Source organism: Panthera tigris, chromosome C1 (assembly GCF_018350195.1).
Source record: "Panthera tigris isolate Pti1 chromosome C1, P.tigris_Pti1_mat1.1, whole genome shotgun sequence".
Lineage (NCBI taxonomy): Eukaryota > Metazoa > Chordata > Mammalia > Carnivora > Felidae > Panthera > Panthera tigris.
In genome coordinates this window covers 45,974,650-45,996,042 of record NC_056667.1, presented here as the reverse complement: position 1 = coordinate 45,996,042, position 21,393 = coordinate 45,974,650, and the positions used below count along the sequence as shown (strand labels likewise).

The 21,393-nt window shown below is 43.5% G+C and overlaps 1 protein-coding gene across 8 annotated transcripts in view; it reads left to right on the top strand.

Annotated features, from left to right (window-relative positions):
- DAB1 (DAB adaptor protein 1) overlaps positions 1 to 21,393 on the top strand; it is a 406,170-nt gene that overhangs the window by 247,401 nt on the left and 137,376 nt on the right. For all 8 annotated transcript variants that reach the window (XM_042997380.1, XM_042997379.1, XM_042997376.1 and 5 more), the window contains exon 3: positions 15,130 to 15,269. In XM_042997380.1, the coding sequence (XP_042853314.1) occupies positions 15,130 to 15,269 (140 nt within the window). The remainder of the gene's footprint in view (positions 1 to 15,129; positions 15,270 to 21,393) is intronic.

Here is a 21,393-nt window from a genome sequence, read left to right as displayed (position 1 = left end):
ACGCCCTGCACACAGCTGGGATTTGAAAGGCCTTGAACGTTAAGTTACCAGGTTCCACTGGCTTTGTGGTCATCACTGATTAGGAGGACTTGGTATCAGGAGGTGACTGCCTCCCGCTCAGGTCCTGATGCCACAACTCAGCTGTTGTGCTTACTTCCTCCCTTTTCCTGCTTCTTACATGGACAGTCTACGAGTAAGCCCTATCTGCCAGTCCTCCGTGGTGTATCTTGATTCAGCACCCCTCCTCCCTGTCTGCTGCCATCATTCTCATCCCGTCTCTCTCCTGGACCACACAGGAACTCGGGCTTCGACTCTGCCCCCTTTTGCTGCAGGGCGTTCAGAGAAATTTTTACAACAGGTGAGTCACAAGCCTGCCTGATGGCCCCCAGTTGCCTCTGATGGCACTGGAACCAGATCCCCAGTGCTTGCCCTGCCTTCTAAGGCAGCACAGGAAGGAGCCCTCACTCCCTCTTCTTTGCAGCCACTTCCCACCTCCTCCCGCTAGTACTGCTCTGCTCCCATCACACTGGCTTCTCTCTGTTTTGTAAACAGGCCAAACACATTCCCTCCTGGCATGACTGCCCTTTTCTTGTTGTTCACAGCTCCTTCCAAATGTCATTTCTTACAGAAATGCCTTCCTGGGCCAGCCCACGAATCCTTCCCGTCACTCTTCATTTCATCAGACTGTTTTATCATCTTCATAACACTTTTCACTATCTACACCCATCTTGTTCATAATTTATTTACTGGCTTATTATCTTCCTTCCCCTTTTCGATCAGAAGCTCTAGGAGAACAGGGACTTTGTTTTCTCTCTCTTGTTCCTGACTATACTCTGGCTCTGGGGCCAGTGCTACATCCTAGGCATTCAACACGTGTTTGTGGCATGGACAAATATTAGGCTGACTCTGTTAGAAACACAAGGGTGTCAGGGCTGGGCCCCTGCCCTTGCATTCATTACTAGTGATGTCGGGGGGCACTTAGTCACTGTCTGTTCCTGCACATTCCACTTAAAACCTCCATCACTGAGATCTATCTCTGAGTTTAATCAAATGTAATTTATACTGCAGCCTTCTCAGTAAATAATTGATTTGCCCTCTCTGTTGTCTTCATCACAAATACTTCTTTGTGCTCTAAAGAAATAATTTAATCAGTCGATAGTATACACAGCCCTCTTGTTCAGAAGGCAGGTGGAAGATAAAGCATGAGCCTTGCTTGTACCAGAATATACCAGGACCAAAATAATCTCCCTTAAAAAACAGTCTGCAAACAAGTTGGCAGCAGAGGCACCCAATTAAATCCTCTTGTGTTTTTCTAATGGAGATGACCCCACAAAAGTTGTAGCTGCTGCAGAAGGAAGTTCCTGGCCAATTGCAGGCTGCATGTGAAAATAGAAACCCTTGTCCAGCTGTGGTTTAATTAACCTCTGTCTAGGTCCAAGAGCAGGCTTTCGTATTATGAGTGCTCACGCACATTGGGTGAGAACTCCAGCCCCGGGGTCCGGCTGCTGTGTGCTGCCGCCCTGTGACCTCGGAATAAATCCGATTCTCCTGCTTCTCACTTCTTTGCTCGCGGTGGCTTGACTTTCCGTGGGCACCATGTCCAGAGCTTACAAGGATTCTTTTGTAATCCAAAGCATACAGACAACCTTCCTTCGCCCTCCTATGTTGCTCCCAAAGAAAGACAGTGGGAGAGGTCAATTTTGCAGGTGTTTCCACACATTTGTCTGTTGCGAGCCCACACTTTTCTGGAATGGAACAAGGGGAGGGGGACATAAAGAAGCATCCACTCTGATATGTGTAGAAAGACTCCATGGAGGCATTCTCACAGGGAAAATCCATCTTTCTACTGTCTTTATGAGGAATTCTCAATATCGTATTTGTTTGCACTGTTTTTAACTGGAAACATAACCGTCTGATGATAGGAGATTGAGTCGATGAATCACGGATGCATCCATATGATGAGATATGCAGCCACTAAGAATCGTGTTACAAAAAATATCAATATGGGAGAAAATATATAATGCACTGCCAAATGAAAGAAGCAAGCTACAGATTTACAGCATGAATACATTTTTTTTTTGAGAAATGTATGTGTTCGTGTGTGCGTGTACACTTAGGAAAGTTTTGAAGAGTATGTACTCCAATGAAACCGTAGATATCCCTGGAATGCATCATGGGTGACTTTCCCATTTATTTTCTCTCCTGCATTTTCCAGATTTTAAGGTTTGAGCAAGTGTCACTTTGTAATTAGAAAGGGAAAAAAACAGTTGTTTTAAAGAATGAAAATAGAAAAGGTTTAAAAATGCATCTGTTATTTTTCACTTGATAACAAAGTCGTCTTCACTTGTCATCAGCTTCCAGCGTTTTGTAAATGCCTGCTTTGTAAACACCTCCCTGGTATGTGCCATGAGGTGCATTTGCCAAAGGGGCGGAGGGCAAGTTGTGGATTTCAGAAGAGCAAACCCCTCAGTACCTCCCAGTGCCGGTGGTGGTGAGGATGCCCTTGGGTGGCCAGCCACTCCACTCACCTCTGCAGACTCAGGTGCAACAGTGGCTGGCAAACACTCAACGCTTTTGCCGAGGGCCTTTGAGATGCATCTGGTGAGATGGTATTAGCCCTAGATTCACCTTCTTGATTAGGCTGAGTCTCATGGAACATCAGTATCTGTTTCTAGTAATGTGAGCCCTGGGTGCGGTTCCTGAGCCCTCCTACTCTTTCTGTCGGGCTACTGCAGGCACTTGCCGGCTTGCCTCTCCACGCCAAGACCCTCCCAACCCCCCGTCTTTCAGAACGCTCTTTCTCAAATGCATTGATTTTGTGTGGGCTTTGATGAAGTTCCGAGGAAACCAATGGCAGAGACTGAGATTTGCTCTAGAAAGCTTATTGGGGAATGCCCCCAGAATCAGCCCCGATGGGGAGTACAGGTACAGGACTCAGCAGAGCCTGGGGCTAGGCTGTGGTACAGCTGCAGCCAAGGCATGCAGCTCTGCTTTGTCCTTTGGCCTTGAGGCAAGTCGGCAAGTCAAGGCTTGGGCCTTGGACTTTTACCCCCACCCATCTGATCACTCTGTCCTTGACTGGATGTGAGCTACAGGGGCAGTGGGGAGTGAGGTGAGAGTTACTCAGTTTTTTGGGTCTCTCCCATGACTACATGAGGTGTACGTGTTATTAAACTTGTGTTTGTTTTTCTACTGCTAATCTCTCTTTTATTCCAGGAAGGTCTCAGCCAAGAACCTATAAAGGTAGAGAAAATTACTATTTTTTTTCCTCCCCCAACACCCTGATGAAATGAAAGTATCGTTTCTGACACCATCAAGTAATAAAAATCAGAACTTTAGGCCGTTCAGGTGCTCAAAGAAATACTAAAATCTGTATTTAAGTGCTTCTAAAGAACTTTCAGGCTTTTTAAAAGTCGTACTTCTATAGAGTCACAGAAGTTTGTGAGCGTTACAAAGCAAAACACGCCAGGGAGTGAGGTGAGGGGAATACAGCTGTGGGTGAGGTGACTCTCTTGGGCGGAAGGCAATTCCCTGAGAGCAACTCACCCAAAGAGCCTTCCTGAGCCAGTATGTCACCACCTAAAACTGGATCTGGGAGACGTACTACCTGTAGACTGCAGTCCACAGGAAAGGGATGAAAATGTTGTCATCACGTGATGCTGGCCAGGAGCTGCCCGACCCACCCATGTTGGATGCTTCAAATATGTGATGGCATTTAGTTCTTACAATGATCCTACAAGATGAGTGTTAACATCCTCATTTGCAGAGAGGTGAAGTAACTTGCTGTCAGCTGAGAGGCTTCTGAAAGTCAAAGCCAGCTGAGAACCCGGGTCTCTCCTGGACACTGTTCTTCCCCTCTTTCATTTCCCTGCCCTGCCCCCACGCCTGTTGTATTTTTTACTTCAGCTTCTGCCTTCATCCAAGGCACACCACACCCAGGGTAGGACCCTTTCAGTTGCAAGTGACAGAAACAAAAATAAAAACTGTGGCTGTGGACTCAGACTTGTGTCCTTCCCTGACCTCTGTGATCCTACTTCTTGCCAGCCCAAATCTTCAGAATCTCTTCCTTAAAACTTCTTCTGATTAACTAGATTTATTTTTGGCACTCCCGGCTCTCCCTTTTCCTCGCCCTGTTGTCTTAGGCACGTCTTTACCCTCTTGCAGCCTCAGTATTGTCCCCTGTAAGAAGGGACGAATAACTCGTACCATTCTCAGTCGCTGTAAGGAATAAAGGTGTGATAGAGAAGGACGTAACAAATCCTCTAAAGCCTGTTCTCTGCTTTGGTCTGATATTAGTGGCAACACACACTAGTTTGCCCCTTGGCCACCAGGAAAAAGACAGAAGCCTAGCCGTAAGTCACCTGAAAGGCCAGTGGTACGGGCCATCTTCAGGCTGTCAGTAAGCAGGCACGTAAAAATAAAGCTGCAGATTAGAAGCCAGACTGGTTAGTCCCAGACAGGCAGAATTAGCAGGATATACAAAGTTTCTTGGTCTTCATGGAGGGTTTCAGAAGGACTCAATCACAGAAGATTACAGATTATCTTTACAATCTTAAAAACAGGAAATTTCTCCCTTTTTTCCAACAGGAAAGCAAGGAAGGAAGGCAGGGAGAGAGGGATGGAAGGAAGGAAGAAAGAAAAGGAAGAGAGAAAAAGAAAGAGAAGGAAGAAGGAAGGGAGGGAAAGAGAGGGAGGGAGAGAGAGAAAAGAAAGAGAAAGAAGGGAGGGAGGGATGAAAAGGAAGGAAGGAAGGAAGGAAGGAAGAAGAAAGAGAGAGAAATGAGTACTAGTAGACCTCAAATGAAAGGAAAGAAGAACCCACCATCAGAGCATAAGGATCAGGTCATCTATACGGAGTCACTGACGGACCCTGCTTTATACTGCAGTTGTCTCTAATCTGACACAGCCTCAGAATCAGAGGCCAGTCTTTGAAAATGCAGATTCCCAGCCTTTCGAATTAGAATCTTTGGAATCTTAGTACTTGGCTTTACACAGAAAGATGCCGGTGGATTCTAGATGCCCTTTATAGAGAGCTCTTTTCAGAAGTGCCAATGAAGAACATCTTTTTAAGGGAATGTGTGCGTGAATAATAGCTTGAATATTATTTTAGCTCCTTAATTAGTTTACCTTTTAGCAATAATGACAGCAACCATGTTCATAAAAGCACATTTTAACAGCCCCCTAAATGTGTTGTTCTCCTTATTCTGCTCACTACCCAGCTAGTTAATTACATAAAATCAGCATTCTCTCCTACGCAGCCAGGATACATAATTATTTGTCCATTGCAAATCAACACCTGGATAATTGCAAGATAGAATTCTAAGTAAAATAAGTTATCTCTGCTGCTGGGCTCGGAAATTCCCCCCACAATCTGTTCTTAAATTGGACAACATAACAGACAACAGAGCTCTTTCAGCAGTGGATAGAATCATGTTAGATGGGGTGGGGTGGAGGGGGGGAAAACTCTTTGAAATTTTCTTATCATCAAGATGGATGGCCTGGTGATTCAGATAGATATGCAGAAGGAGGGAGGATGTCTCAGTTTGGGTATTTTGTTAATAATTCATAAGTTGATCTTTGTGGTTGCCTTCAGGAAGGAACATCCTGTTCCTAACTGCACACTTATTCCCAGGCAACCAAAAAAATTTTCCAAACAGCTGGGAGCATCACTCCTACTGCCATAGACTTTGCTAGGGTTAGCTTTGGGCCACCGGTGCTTAATGTGAAATATATTCTTTGGGGAGGAGGACGGCAATAAATATTTACTGAATGACTGATGTGCCAGGGAGTGTGCAAAGAGGAAAATGTGTATTATTTCATATAACCCTTCTAACTGTCCTAGAGAGGAGTGCAGATAACTACAGTGTTTTAGAGATGGAGAAGCTAACAGTCAGAAAAGTTAAATAACTTTCCCAGTATTAGATATACACAAAGTTACAGAGCTACTAAAACACCACTGGACTCCCAAGAGTTAGACATCATGCCCCTCACGGGCAGTGTGGTGTTATGCCAGTGACTTCGCTTCCTGTGCCCCAGCCTCCTCCCATCCAGTGGGTTGCAGTGTTTGTCTCCAAGGTGTTACGATTATTCACTAAGACAGTTTATGAAAATTGGACAGGCTTGTCTTCAGGTATCATCCAGCTTTTTACTCCTCCTTCTAAATTCTGGCCCCCTCATTATAGACTGCATGTTGGTGTCTTACCCTCCCCCCTAGCCATCCACCCAAGGAAATTCATACATTGAAGCCCTAATGCCCCATGTGGTGGTATTGGAGGTGGGGCTTTGGGAAGGTAATTAGGTTTAGATTAAGTCACAAGGGTCACCCCTGTAATGGAATTAGTGCCCTTGTAAAAGGAAGAGAGATAGCACACTCACTCTGACCCCCTTGATCTTGGACTTTCAGTCCCCAGAACTGTTGTTTAAGCCACCCCATCTGTGGTATTTTTGTTACAGAGCTGACTGAGACACTTCCTTAGATGTATAAGTATCTAAACATAGAAGTGAACACTCAGCTCAGTATAAGAAATTTGTTGAAGTTGACCTCTGCTAGACAGGGAAATACTGTAACTGTCAAAAGCTAAAGGAATTCACAACCAGGCTGACCACATTAGGGAAAAAAAAACCCACTTATCTTGGCTCTTGTGTGAGTTTCTGTGGCTGTGCTCATTATAATCTGTGATGAGGGTGGGAGGGAGGTAAAGAGAAAATAATCTTGGCTGTGAAATATCTTTTATTTGACCATTAGCAGTCTTTAGTGAACAGCCTGGAGCAGGAGACAGAGACCGTTTATTACTCTAGTGGATTCTGTGGGCTGTCGGGCTCATTGTCCTAAAAAATGCTAATTGCCTGCTTCCTCTGGATCCTGACTTCTGACAAAGGTGCCTCGTAGTTGAAGCTTCTGCCAGGTCATTCCCAGTGTGAGACCTCCACGTTGGCAGTGCCTTCTGTTCCAAGACAGGGTCTCAGTGTTCTTCCTGACGGCATCCTTGAGGGCTGTTCAAACCGCAGAATTTACTCAGTGCCCTGGGGACTGCCTCGATTTAAATTCTGAGGAGAGGAATTTCCTGGGTTATAAGGGGATCAGGTTGTGATGAGGTTGAGAAACGCTCTTCCTTAATGGCTCAAAGCAAAGGCAACGGTTAAAATAACTATGGGTGTGACATTTACATTATCCCATTAGGGATTTTATTCCTTGGAGATTGTGCATCACACTCACAGAATAGTTTTGAAATAGGGTCTGTATGGAAGGGGTGCTTAGTGACCCCTTACACTTCCCCACAGTGATTCTGGCTCCAGGAGTCTACTTGCCTCTTTTGAATAAAGAAATAAATTCATTCATTTATTCAATTATTCAGGAGATCTGGGCACTGTGGGTCCACTCTGTGTCAGGTACCATGCTAGGTTCAGAAACCACAGATGAATCCACCCCAGCCGCCGCTCTGGTGGAGTTAAGTGCAGAGAAGGAGGCATGAAGATAAAGTCAATGAGGTGCTCTAGATGCCGTGACAGATGCTGTGAGGGAATATTGTACAGTTTGTGTCTATGTGTTAGGAAAATGCTGAGCTCTGGTACCTTGGTCAACAAGTCGAACACTGTGTTCCATCTCTGACTTTCTGGAGTTTACAGACTAAGGAGAAGGCTGGATTTAAACAGGTTATTACAAATGAGATCATTAGTTGCAAGAATGCAAGGGGATTATCAGGAGAATACTGCGGATGCCTCTCAGAGGGGATCTCGCAGATAGACCCCTGGGATCAGAGGACCCCTGGGCACATGGTGCTGTGCTGAGACCTCAGGTGTGGAAGAGGAGGGGCAGGGGGTGAAGAAAGACAGGGCTGGGAAATGCCTTCCAGGCCCAGAGAACAGCAGGTGCAAAACTACAGAGCATAGCATGAGGTTGCACAGAGCAAGTCTGTTGGAGGATCTGGATAAAGGCCAGAATGTGAGAGAAATGGCAGAAAGGGGTCCAAAGTGAGGTTGATGGGTTCAAGAGGTGCCTTATAAGATACGTTAAAGATGTTCATTTTAGTCAGTGGGGTATGGGGGTTAGGAAAGGAGGAGTTCTTCAAAAAAAAAAAAGTGCCAGCCCTCAGAGCAGACGATGTATTTGATTGGAAGGTATACTTGCAACATTTATCAAGTAGACAAGGCAAGTCAGAGAAGACGAAATAGCATGGGCAAGGGGCATGGCGAAGCCTGGCCCATAGGACTGGAGATTAAGCAGAAATGAGATGGGAGGAGAGGAGGCCACCTGTTGTGGGCAGGTTGAAGGCAATGACATTTCAAGGGTTGGTAGTGTGGTGATGAGGTGGCATTGGGGCTGGATCTCTTTGGAGGCAGCATGGGGCAGGGACTAGAGGGTGACCCTGGAGGCATCTCTCCGGCGTCTCCCGGGTGCCTCCAGATGCTTAAGAGTAATGGATATGCACCCTGCCTACCCCCACTGTCCATGAAGGATATCACCCCCTAGGGTTACCAGTTGTCCATTGTAAAATTAGAAATGGACCATTCTTGGAAACCCAAATGGCTTATTATGATTGTAGGCTTGCCGTGACTCCCTGAGGACTTTTCAAATTGTTACTTCTCAGAGAAATATGCAAGGAAGAAAGCATTATGAGATGCAGACACCCCCGGGGTATGCAAGATAATCTGCTGGGGATATGGGAAATTATGAGACATCTATTTATATTTGGTTCTAAACTAAAACATTTTAAGACTGATGAGCTCTAATAATATTAATATGTAGTTTATAAGTGGTACATGTTTATACTACATGTAGGTAAATTATACAGAAATACACCTCTTTTTTTAAATTTATTTATAGGCTCAAAAATATCTTACTAAGAGAGACATGTGGTTAAAAATAAAAATTGTAACCCTGGAAATCCTGGTTCTGTGAACTGAGGCAGACCTTTTCTTAAATCCTGGCTCTGGCTCTGATCTAGATGTATCAGTTTAGGCAGTATGACCATTCTGAATTTCTGTTTCTAAGAAGGGATCCAGCAGACAGAGTTGATCCAGATACAGGAGACAGGTCTTCCTCAAAGACTACTGGGTCCTTCCCACTAGACTCAGAGTCTCGGTAGATGCTATTTGGGAATCTGCGATTTGGGATTTTGAGGAGTGGTGGTCGTTGTTGTTGTTTTACAGGTGATTCTCCATTAGATTAGAATTAAAAATGTCTGCGGTATGTCCATGAGTGCAGGGGTATTTATGTTTTGTTCACTGCTGTGTCTCTAGCACCTTAGAACACATAGTGGGGGTAGGGGGGTGGCGCCTGGATGGCTTAGTCGGATGAGCGTCTGACTTTGGCCCAGGTCATGATCTCACGGTTCGAGGGTTTGAGCCCCTCATTGGGCTCTCTGCTGTCACCACAGAGCCTGCTTTGGAACCTCTGTCCCCCTCTCTCTTTGCCCCTCCCCCACGCTCTCAAAATAAATAAAAAAGCTTTAAAAAAAAAGAACACATAGTAGGTACTTAATATATATTGACTGAGTGAATTAAAGAATGCATGGTCAATCCATCAATCCGTGAGAGCCTTATACTTCCCCCAATGTTGCCCCAGTGTTATTTACATCTAATCCTCAGAACAGACAGGGTCATGAAGCGCTCCTGTGGCCTAGAGAACAGAGTCCAAAGCTTCAGGCCTTCCAGGAATAGGCCCCCACAGCCTTGGCCTGCATCACACGAGGCCTGTGCTCTAACACAGTGCTTCCCGAGCACATTAATGGGCCCAGGCTCACCCAAAACCATTCTAACCAGAATCTGTAAAAAGTTCCCAAGGTGATTCTAAAACGTAGCCGGGGCTGAGAAACATTCAGACTAGACTAACCCAGTGACTCACTTTCCCCCAAATATCACATGCTTTTTGCTCTTCTGGAAGTTTCTCCCTCACTTATCTGCTTGATGAACCCTGCTTTCTCACCAAGCCTTCCTCGAATGACAGGAACCTCTGCCGCTGTTCCTAATTCCCTCCCCGCCAAACAAGTGATCTCTCTTCCCCTCAGCTCCCTATGACATTCACAATCATATTTTGTAAAGCCATATGTGTCCCTTTCTAAAATGTGGCATCCCCCAAATGGGAGAGGAGACTCTTTCTGCATACCTAGGTAGCACATTGCCTAGCACAAAGAATGCCCTGGGGCAGTGTCCTATACAAATGATGATGATACAATTAGGATGACCACACAATTTGTTGTCCAAACAGGGATAATTTTGAGAGTAATAGCACGATAGGAATAATAGCATCAGGACAAAAGGTGTACACAGGACTGCCCCAGACAAACTGGAAATATGATCACCTAGGTAACAGTGGTCAGTTTTGATTGAGCTCTGTCAGTCACTGTCCTACATTGCTGTCTATGTGTCGTTTCTGTGACCTACCCAATGACCCAGTATGGGAGCAATGGTTATTATTTACACTACACAGACAAAGACACTGTGGCAGACATGGAAGGGAACTTGCCCAACGCATCACAATTAGGGGAGTGGATGGGAGAGCGGGGACCAGAATGCAAGTCCTTTGAATACAGAGCTCTGGTTCTGGGCCATTAAACCCTATTGCCTGCCAGTGAAGATCTCAGGTCTTGGAATGGGACAGGATGAGATTCTATTCCCAGCTCAGCTTGCAGCAATTTTAGTTACCTCTCTGGTCTTGGTTTCTTCATTTATAGAATGATGACTATGCGTATTTCCAGTAGCCCTAGATTAAGAGGGATAAGGTCTGAGAAGATCAGGCATGGTGTGTGTGTTTAGGATGTACTTAGTAAGACAGCTGCCAATTTACTGTAGGCTCCATAAGGAATCTACACAAATAGCTGTGACACAAAGTAAAAAGTCAAAGGGCTATAACAGAGTATGGTGCAAGGTCAACCGAGGCCAAAGAGCCTAATGGTTAAAAGCATGAGATTTTTCATAACACCCAGGTTCAAATTCAGGCTTTCGGATTTGACCGTGTCCGATTTGAATAGACATTTCTCCAGATAAGATTTGCAAAAGGACACTGAGCACAAGAAAAGATGCTCGATGCCATTAGTCCTGAGGAGAATGCAAAAGAAAACTGTGATATCACTGAACACCCACGAGGACAGCTAAAGCAAAAAAGACACAAATATTGGCAAGACTATCTGGTAGAGAAACGGAAGCCCTCGTACTTTGCAGGTGGGATTGTAAACTGGTACAGCCACTTTGGGAAAACGCTTTGATAGTTTCTTAAAACTTTAAACATAGAGTTACCATATGACCCAGTATTATACCTAGGAGAGAAATGGTATAATACTACGAATTGAAAACTATGCCCACACAGTAACTGATACACCAGTGTCATAGCAGCGTTGTTCATAATAGCCTCCAAATGGAAACAGCCCAAATGTCCATTGGCTGATGTGGTATCTTGATGCAATGGAATATTATTCAGCCCCCCCTCCCCCAAAAACGACATGAAGTACAGGCACATGCTGTAACATGGAAGAACCTTAAAAATGTGATGATAAGAGAAAGAAGCTAGTTACAAAGGACCACACATTGTATGCTACCATCTATATGAAATGCAGTTTGCTTCCAAAATAGGCAAGTCCATATAGGCTGAAAATAGTTGAGTGGTTGCCGAGGTTGCCTTCTTGTAGAGATTGAATTGAATGGTATGGGAATTATATCTCAATAAAGCTGTTATTTAAAAAATTCAGGCTCTGCTGTTGGTGTTGGTCATTGACATTATCTTCTGTAAAATAGGGCAGGTGACAGACTGTAAGTTAAAGAGCAGGTGTGAGGGTTAAATGAGAGTTTGCATGTAAAATCTTGGCACAGCGACTGGTATGGTAAATGGTCAATAATTGATAGTGACGATGATGATGTCGCTTAAACATAGGTCCTTTCTTTTGTCCATCCTGACGTCTATGGTCAGTGGTGCTTTCAGCGAAATAGTCTGGGGATGCACGATGACTTGTGATGTGTGAAGACTGACCCTTTCCCTAGCACTCTCAAATCGTATGTGCCTCTGATGGAATAGCCTTATGGCTCTGATATCTGTTATTTATTTCTTAACTAATATAACTGAGACCTTGCTCAAGATGTACTCATGAAAAATTACCCTTTTAATGGTGGAGCATTTAATGAGAAACTGGATTATCTACTGCATAAGTGCCCTTCATACAAATTAGCTTGGCCCTGGGTCCTAATCTAAATTGGGCTCCCTACTTTCCTCTAAATGGCCTAATATTTTCTTATTAATCTCTGCCCTTGTTCACCTGATCTGGCTCTGTCTCCTTATGAAGCACCCTCCTTGGTAGAGCTCTGTGCTTTGATAAATGTTTCTTAAGGCTGTCTTTCTATCTGACTCATGGACAATTTGCGGGACATGATGTGGAGGCCGGAAGCTATTTGTTCCATTTTTTTTTTAACGTTTATTTATTTTAGAGACAGAGCATGAACGGGGGAGGGGCAGAGAGAGAGGGAGACACAGAATCGGAAGCAGGCTCCAGGCTCCGAGCCATCAGCTCAGAGCCCGACGCGGGGCTCGATCTCACGGACCGCGAGATCGTGACCTGAGCTGAATCGGACGCTTAACCGACTGAGCCACCCAGGCGCCCCTGTTCCATTTTCAAGCTGTCTCTCCAGTGGAATTTTAATGATACCAGTGTGTTGGGTGTCAACAGATTTGGACCAGGTGAGTTTGTGTATAACCTAAAGATGGGGAAGTAAGGTAGAGTGAGAAGCGATTAATCATGGTGGTTAAGAGAACAGGCTTCAAAAACACAGAACACAAGCAAACAATGAGCCTGGGCTTTGGCATCAGACATATCTGGATTCAGGTCCCACTGAGTAAGTTTGGACAAGTTACTTGGCCTCTTAGATGTTTCATTTAGATTCTCATTTACTAAACCTGGGTAAAAGCACATACCTCTAGGGTTACTTCTAAGGTTAAACAAGTTGGTGTATACAACGTGCTTTGTACAGAACATGATAAATACTACCTGGAGTGGTTATTATAAGTAAAGCTTGGAGAAGTCCCTCATAGTAAAAGGGATTTGATTAGTGACTGAAATAATATCATGGGTTGAAAAGGCTGAGATGGTATTCGTGGTAGAGTAAGAAAACCTTCCCAAGAAACAGAGTAAGCCATAGGCCACTCCTACCCGACACCCCATGATAATGCAAGGAGAGGTAACTTGTCGTACATGGCCCTGTTGTTTGGGTAGGTGTCTGCACAGGGTTTATCATGGAAAATGTCCTCTTTGTTCTTAGCTTTAATCTCTGACAATCTGCCCTCACAGAACCCTGGGCCTTAATTTTTACGTCAATTACAGATCATGACTAATTATGCATATGTTATATCTGCTTTGTGGACTATAATTCAAAGGCTTTACTATACGAGGAGTCAGCAAGAGTACAGGGGGAAAAAGCACCAGCTGGAAATTAGGGGTCTGGTTCTGCAGACATTCCTTTGTGCCCTCCTTCCTTCAGCATTCTGTCTTCTCTTCTTCATTCACTGGGCTGGTAATAGTGGTGACAGCTGCCATTTTCTGAGCACTCACCATGTGAATCCATGCTTTGCACATACTGTCTCCTCTAAGTTACTATTCGCAATGAATCTGACGGTGGATATTTTATCCAACATCCGTCAGATGAGGAAACTGAAGCTCGGCGGACAGGTTAGTTGGCTTTCAAGTGAGAAAGCCATACTTTGAAATGAGGATGGCCAAATAAAGCCGTACCTTCTTACACAACCAGCGCAATGCACATTTACGCATTTTTTATTTATGGTCACCAAACTCTTGAGCTTATAGGGGCACAGACTTAGTCTCATACATTTGTTGCAGTGACTTATAGCGTCTGGCACGGAGGAGATGCTCAGTAAGGGATGATTGAATCGATGAATGAAATGCAAGTTGTATTTCTTTCAGTAGAAAAGCATTATGCAGTGGTTAATCATTGCTGTTGTTTTCTTCCCCCCTCTATTTTCAGCTGAAATAATTCTCAGCCCCACATTATGGAAAGGCCTTAGTTTGCACATCATATACATAGAGAGAAGTAGGCTGAGTTAGCTCTAATGTGCTCAGCTCAAAGTTTCTCACCAATGATGGAAGGCTTGATGGAGGAGGTATTGGAAGTTCAAGTTAATGATGTTCCAGGAGATGAATATCAGGAGACTAGGGTGCTCCAGGTTTTAAGAACCATATGTGCAATGCCCCATATTCTGATGAGTTATATGAAAGTTTGATGATATTAGAAATTTTAATTACGGTGTATTCATCTTTTTTTCTGACCATGTGAACTTGCACAAGCTCCTTGAATTTTATGACCTTCATCTTCATTGTCTACAAAATGGATATGGTTGAGTTTTTATGAAGAGTGGGCATAAAGTTTATAAAACATCTCCCGTGAAGCACTCAGTTAGCAGTAACTTTACTGTCCTTATTTTATATGGATGTATTTGAACTTCTGGTTGACACGTCTTAGCAAAATATTATGTTAGTAATTATTGAGAAGGGCTGTTGCGGGATATGGGCGCACCATACCAAGTAGCCAATTTCTACACACACATGAGTTAGCAGAAGAGATATTGTAAAACCATTTTTTTGATAATTGTCCCTGGGTCATTACTTGATACAAAGCAATTACTCTGGAGTCTCACTATAAAACAGCCCATGGAATGGGGTGTAAGAGGGTCTTGGACCCTGGCCAAAGTCATATTAAATGCTGGAAATGCCAAAGAGGCTCAGTGCTAATACTATTGTAACAAGAATGTCAGACATGAACTCAGTGGGTGATTATTACTTGTTGAATACCTAGTGTGTATCAAACTCTGTACTGGGTGCTTTACACATGTTGTCTGATTTAATTATCTTAATGCCCCACTGGGGTTGGTTATTTGTAACTCTTTTTTTTTTTTTTTTTTTCCTCTTGCCTGAGAAAACAGAGGCTCAGAGAGAAGTAATTTGCCTCCGGATTTAAAATGATAGAGCCAGACTTTGCATCCAGGAGAACTACCATTCTTTTCTACTTGGTCCAGTGATTTGACTTTCTCAGAACAGAAGTGAAACCAGAGACCGAATCTTGGCCCTGTGGATATTTAAAGACAGTGGGACCTGAATACTCACATGCCTGAATCATGCTTTTCTCTGTTCTCAGGTCAGGATCGCAGTGAAGCCACTTTGATAAAGAGGTTTAAAGGTGAAGGGGTCCGGTACAAGGCCAAACTGATCGGGATTGATGAGGTTTCTGCAGCTCGGGGAGACAAGTTATGTCAAGATTCCATGATGAAACTCAAGGTACCACAACAACAGTTTACTTCCAATATTACGGGTTTAATAGGACTGAGGGAAGGGGTGATTATGATCATTATGGTAAAACTTTTTACTTATTCGTTTATTAGTAAACTACTTGTTTCACTGATGAATCACTGCATGTATTCATTGGGAAGAGATTTTAATCATTATGGAGTGACTGCTGGCAATTCTTTGCTGTGCCCAGTTTTGTAATTTCTGAGCATATCACCTTTTATTCAATTTTATCTTCATTGTGCAATGCCTGCAAAAATAAAAGTTAAATTGTCAAATTTTATAGTCCCTCAGATTTTATGAATCTTAAACCCTTTGTTATTTTTGAATACATTTTAAATGTTTTACTGTATGATAAATAGGTAAAAGATGTTCTGTTAAGATAAAAGCTAATTTTACTCATTCTTATAATTTCTATTAATGTTGCCAAACATAAAAGAAACATATTTTTTAAAGTAATATGTAATAAGATTTGGAGATTTCGAGATATCATAGAGAGGTTTCTGATTATAAATGCTTTAAAGAAGGCTTTTTTATTGTGAAATCTAAGAAAGAAATTGGGGAAAAATACACAAAATAAGAAAATTATGTGACTAAATGACCTTTAAAACATATGAGAAAGCATTTTTTGTTCCCATGTTCTGGTCTTCATACAGTCTATGTTTCATTCTTTTAAAAAGTGATTTACAATATTTGAAAAACAAATGATTTAGCAGGAAGTCTGCAAGATACTTGATGCATCTCGTACACGTAACTTAAGTATTTTCCTGATTGTAGAATTCACAAATGTTTATTGTAAAATATTTTGAAAATACAGACAAGTATAAAGAGAAAAATTGAAAACATCTATAATTCCACCACACAAAGAAAATCAGTGTGTAACTTACAATCTGTCTTTGTATTTTCATGTGTATTATATGAATTATAAATATGTAATACAATTGGAATTACTATTTATATAGTCTTACATTTTTTTTCTCATCTAATATTATATTATAATTTTTTAAATATCTTCAAATAGTTCCTCAGGACATAACTTTATATATATATACACACATACATACACACACACACACACACACACACACACACACACACACATATATATATACATTTTTTTTAAGTGTAAGAAATAAGGAAGAAAAGAAAAATAATATACAAGATTGGCCAAGTGCCTCAAAGTACAAACTAGGGCAGTATCTGTAAAACACCCTCTCCATTGCCTTTTCTTTCCTATTTGCTTAACAAATCAGAGCTATTATTTTTATTTATGTTATACAATTTTTCTCTGCAGTTTAAGATGTATAACAGATGCTAAGTGCCCCTATAGTGTGGCTGTAGGAATCATCCTTTTTAAAAATCTTATTTTCTAAAATATGTACCAGTTTCTTCTCTAGCTGTTACATAAGCAAGCTTTATTTTAATAGTTACATATCTATTATAAGGTATCCTAGAAAAAGATACTCAAATCATGATTTCACAGATGCTCACCTTGGGAAAGGTTAATGTTTCTGTTTTCTTTTTTCTTTCTTTTTTTCTTCGTAATTAAGCAACATTATGAGATTGTTAGGGCAATCCAATAATGAGCTCTCTTCTTTTGCTTAGCTTAAATCTGGTCGATAAGTAGATGAAGAAGTCTGACAGGAGGGAGCACCTGGGTGACTCAGTGGGTTGAGCATCTGACTCTTGTTTGCTGCCCAGGTCATGATCTCCGGGTTCATGGGATGGAGCTCCACATCCGGGTCCAGGCTGTCAGTGTGGAGCCTGCTTGGGATTCTTTCTCAACCCCTCTCTCTACCACCACCCCACCTTTAAATAAATAAATAAATAATTAAAAAAAAAAAAAAAACAGGCAGTCTGACAGGAGGAATTCTAAATTGCAGCCTTATGAGTGATAAATGCCTCGAATGGCAGATGTGGTGTGGATTCGTGGCTACAGTGGACTTCCTTGAAAGAGATGAACTGTTCCACTTAGTTTGTGGAGCATTTGGATAACTGTAGTCCTCCTGTTCCCACCAACCCCCATGCTGCACTAGAGCAGGCCTTGAGACTCATACGTGCAGTCACACTAGAGTGCCACCCCTCTACCAGCAGGCAGATTACAGAGAGAGCGCAGAAACGACTGAGCCCGGAGTCCTCAGCTTCTCTCCAGACTCATGTCCGATAGAGCCCTGCCTTCCTTACCAGGGAGACCCTAGTCAGTGGTAGGGATGAAGGCCAGGATCTTCATTTCTGCTAAGTCCCCCCCTTACTGACAAATGGAGATCTGCTTCTGACAAATGGTAATTAAAGGACAGGACGAAAATCTCCAGTGACCTGGTTCTTACCCAGAGCCACAAGTAAGTCTGCTGAGGAGCCAATGCTGCTTCTCCCAGCATCCTGGTAGATAGCCGTTCACCGGGCATCGGTCACAGAGAGCCTCACTGGGCCAGCTACCTTCATGGAAGCACTGAGGTCTAAGTGGCTTTGAGCAGGAGTCTGCCTGTGCTCCCTGAAGGTTCTCTGTGTGGATTAATGTTGGGCCAAGCTAGCTGGACCAGACCTGGAGATGGCTGCTGACCTGGTGCATGTGCGTGTGTTACCTGCATGGAAGTGCCCCATCGGTCACCCCTTATAACTGTGAGGTCCCCAAAGCCCTGAGAATTTGTCCTGCTATAACAGGCTCCTGTCAGATGCACTGAACTTATTGAGGAGTTCTTGGTTCCTAGACAATTGTGTTTCATTGTTTGCAAGTTGCCACGAAGAATGCTGACGTTTCAGCTCCCAGTGGTTTTTCTTTAAGAAACAGAAACATAAATGATCGATTCTCCATTTGGCCAACTGCCCAGGAAAAAAGAGGCAGAGAAGTACAAAATGCCTGTTAGCCTTGCAAAAGGACCCACTTGTTCTCATTAGGCAATATGGGGGAGTCTTTTTTCCTTTCCTAGACTCTTTGAGGCTGGTGCCGTTTTCTTGCTTTAGGGAGTTTTCTCTTATAAAGATTTTAGGGGGAATTCAAATTTCGACTCTGAGTAGGCCATCACTGGTTCTCCAGCAAAACACCACCATCATCCTGTTTTAATTTAGAGTCAACAAAAGCATTTCCCCGTATATTCTCTCTTTTGATCTTGTGAGGTAGATATTAGTCTCTTTGTTTTACACATAAGAAATCTGAGGTTCATAGATATGAAGGGATTTGCCCCAGAACCTTCATTTAATCTGTGTTAAGGCCAGAATTCAACCTAGATCTCTGGATGCCCCGTATTTTATAAGACGTCGTTTAGTGCTTAATTATACTCTGTTTTGTATCTGCAGTTAATTTACCTTGGTTCCCCAATGAGACTTTAAGCCCGTACCAGTAAGTAACTACCCACACATCATTGGTTTACAAAGTAGTCAACTTTCAGAGACGTCAGGCAAAACGGTGGTTGTTGAAACTCCGGAAGGGAATGCAGTCTCCCAGAAGCACTGTCTACAGGGCTAATTACAGAGCTCTAAACATGTCACTCGGGGTCCTAATAAGAAGCAGAGCCCACCCTGGCTAGGTCAGATGAGGACACTTAATGCAAGAGGTACTTACAAAGGGTAGGTAAGGTTAAGTAAGGTAACAAGGGATGGTGAAGCTCCCAGAAACCTGCCACCGCACAAAGCTGTTTCCATACTAGGAAGAAATATATCTGCTGAAACCCAGGGAGAGCAGGATGGAAGGGGAAATCCCCTCCCCCACCAAGCAAAAGTATAGTCACTGCCAGAGATGTAGCACAAGGAAGGAAAGGATGCGGGATGGAATACCCTGACCTCTGTCTCCATCCAGACTCTGATCTCCTGCCCGTCTTGCATTGGTGGAACCCAGCTGGAAGCCAGAGTTTCAGGAAGCCCAGAGGACCAGGGAATGTAGTCCATAGGAGCCAGGCTCTGGACACAGAGCAGAACAGAGGAGGATACTTAAATTCTACCCGCCACCCTCCTCCCCCTTCACTGGGAAAAATGAGACTTAAGGTGATTGTTTCCAAGGCTTGTATAACTGATAACTGGGAAGGCCGAGATTGGAGACCAGCTTTTTTAAGTCACGGAATTTTCTGAAATAGCATCCCAGGTTTTCAGCTATTCGTGCCCGAGGTCCGTTGCATTTTCCTCCCTGCTTTCCAGGATGCGTTGAGATCACAGCCATCCCATTACGTGCAGGCGCCACGCTGGGTGAGGTTTCTCAGAGCCCCTTCCTGTGCTTCACCTTATCTTATCCCCACAGCAACCCTGGAGCCGGACAGGGCAGTTAATCCTGCCTGGCATGGCTGACGCTTTGTGTGTGAATTCCTTCATGGAGATGCTACCTGTGCGTGACTCCCTTAGGGATGCCAGTGTCGTCACGTCACACGGTGCCTTAGCACATGCTATTGCTTCATAATAGCAGGAGTCGTGCCAGTAATAATTATTTACTGAGCCCTCCCTACATGCAGCACACCGTGCTAAGTGCTCTATGTGCAAAATTATTTTTCAATATCTTAACACCCTCATGAGTTAAGAAATGTGATTATTTTCACGTGAAGTTCCCCTTCACTATTGAGTCTGGGAGCTGGTGGCTGCACCTGGTTGCTTGCAGAACACTTTTGACCTATCTGTGCTTTGTTGTATAGTCTTTTTTTGTGTGTCTGTGTTTTCCAAAAAAGCTCTTTAAAAAGATTATTAACAGAAGGAACCCCAACACTGGAATCTGACAGATCACTGTTTGAATTTTCTCTGTCTTACTAGTTCCTTGAGGTTTAAGGCAATCACTTGAGCCCCCCTGGCCTTATGTTTCCTTATACGTAAAATAAGAGAGGTAATTTTTACTTCCCAGGATTATGGTGTATGCTAAATGAGATGATGTGTAAGAGAACTTGTAGCACATATGGTAGGTACCCAAGAAAATGCTTGACTATATTTTCCAGATTTCCAACAGCAGCTTATTAAGTCCGGTGGCTAATGGGAGGCACAGTGCCCCAGACGGCACCTGCATCCACATCTTCTGACCCCCCAGTCCGAGCTGTCTCCCTGATCTCTGCTGGTTCTGCATACCATCAGTGAATAATCTTGTCGGGAGATGAGACCCCGAGGCATGCTCTCTGCTGGCAAACTTGCTTGGACTTAGTGCGGTTTTTCAGAGCTTGACTCAGGGTCCTGTCTCACAGGAAAAACATGCTTGATAAAATCATAGCTTTATTTCCCCATAGACAGCACTGCATGGATAGTCCTTCCCTCCTTCATTTGTCATGTAAAGCTACCACCAGCAGCCCCAAGCATAAATGCTTCCGGAACATGTGTGTTTGCTCTTTCCATCCTTTTTTTTTTTTTTTTTTTTTTTTAAATCTACAGCTCTGTTCTACTAGGGAGTTCTTTGATGGCTGTGAGGAACCAGGAAGCAAAGGGCGGGGGGCATGATATAGTCACTACTGTGTGCCAGGAATTATTGCTATTGGATGTCACAGTAGTTCTGAGAGCTAAGGACTATTAAATAGGACTATTTTGGAGATGGAAACATTGAAGCTATTCCTCTTGATCAAAGGTGCTATCCTCTCTCCACCGTGGGCTGTGATGTTCTCACCTAAGAGGAGTTAACCAAGAAGGAAGGGCTCTCCCCTCCCCTCTGATGGTGTCCTTCCAGTCCTTCCATTTACGATTTATTGTTTTTCTTTTGTCTGTGTCCGGATATCTGAGGTTGGAGGTTCAGCTGCAGAGGGGTGGCAGCGTAAGTTAGTTTATTCCAAAGCCAGGCAAGAACACAGCATTCAAAGTGAAGTTTCCCTAGGTTCCAAATTTGGCTCGCCCACTTCCCGAGTGAGGGTCACTTCTCCTTTTGAGTGCCTGCTTGATGCCGGGCTCCATTCTCCATACAAGGCACAAAGGATGAATAAAACAGAGTTCCATGCACAAATGAGCTTTTGTTCCATCAGGCAAAGGTACAAATGAAAAAATATGTCAATGGCGGTAAGGGCCAATGAGGAAGAGCAAAGCAAGGAGAAAGAGTTAGATGCAGTTTGGCAAAGGGGGCAGAGCTCAGAGACGGTGTCTCTGATACGGTGGCATTAGAAATAAGAATTACCACTGGGGCTACAAAAACATACTTTGGGGGTGCCTGGGTGGATCAGTCAGTTAAGTG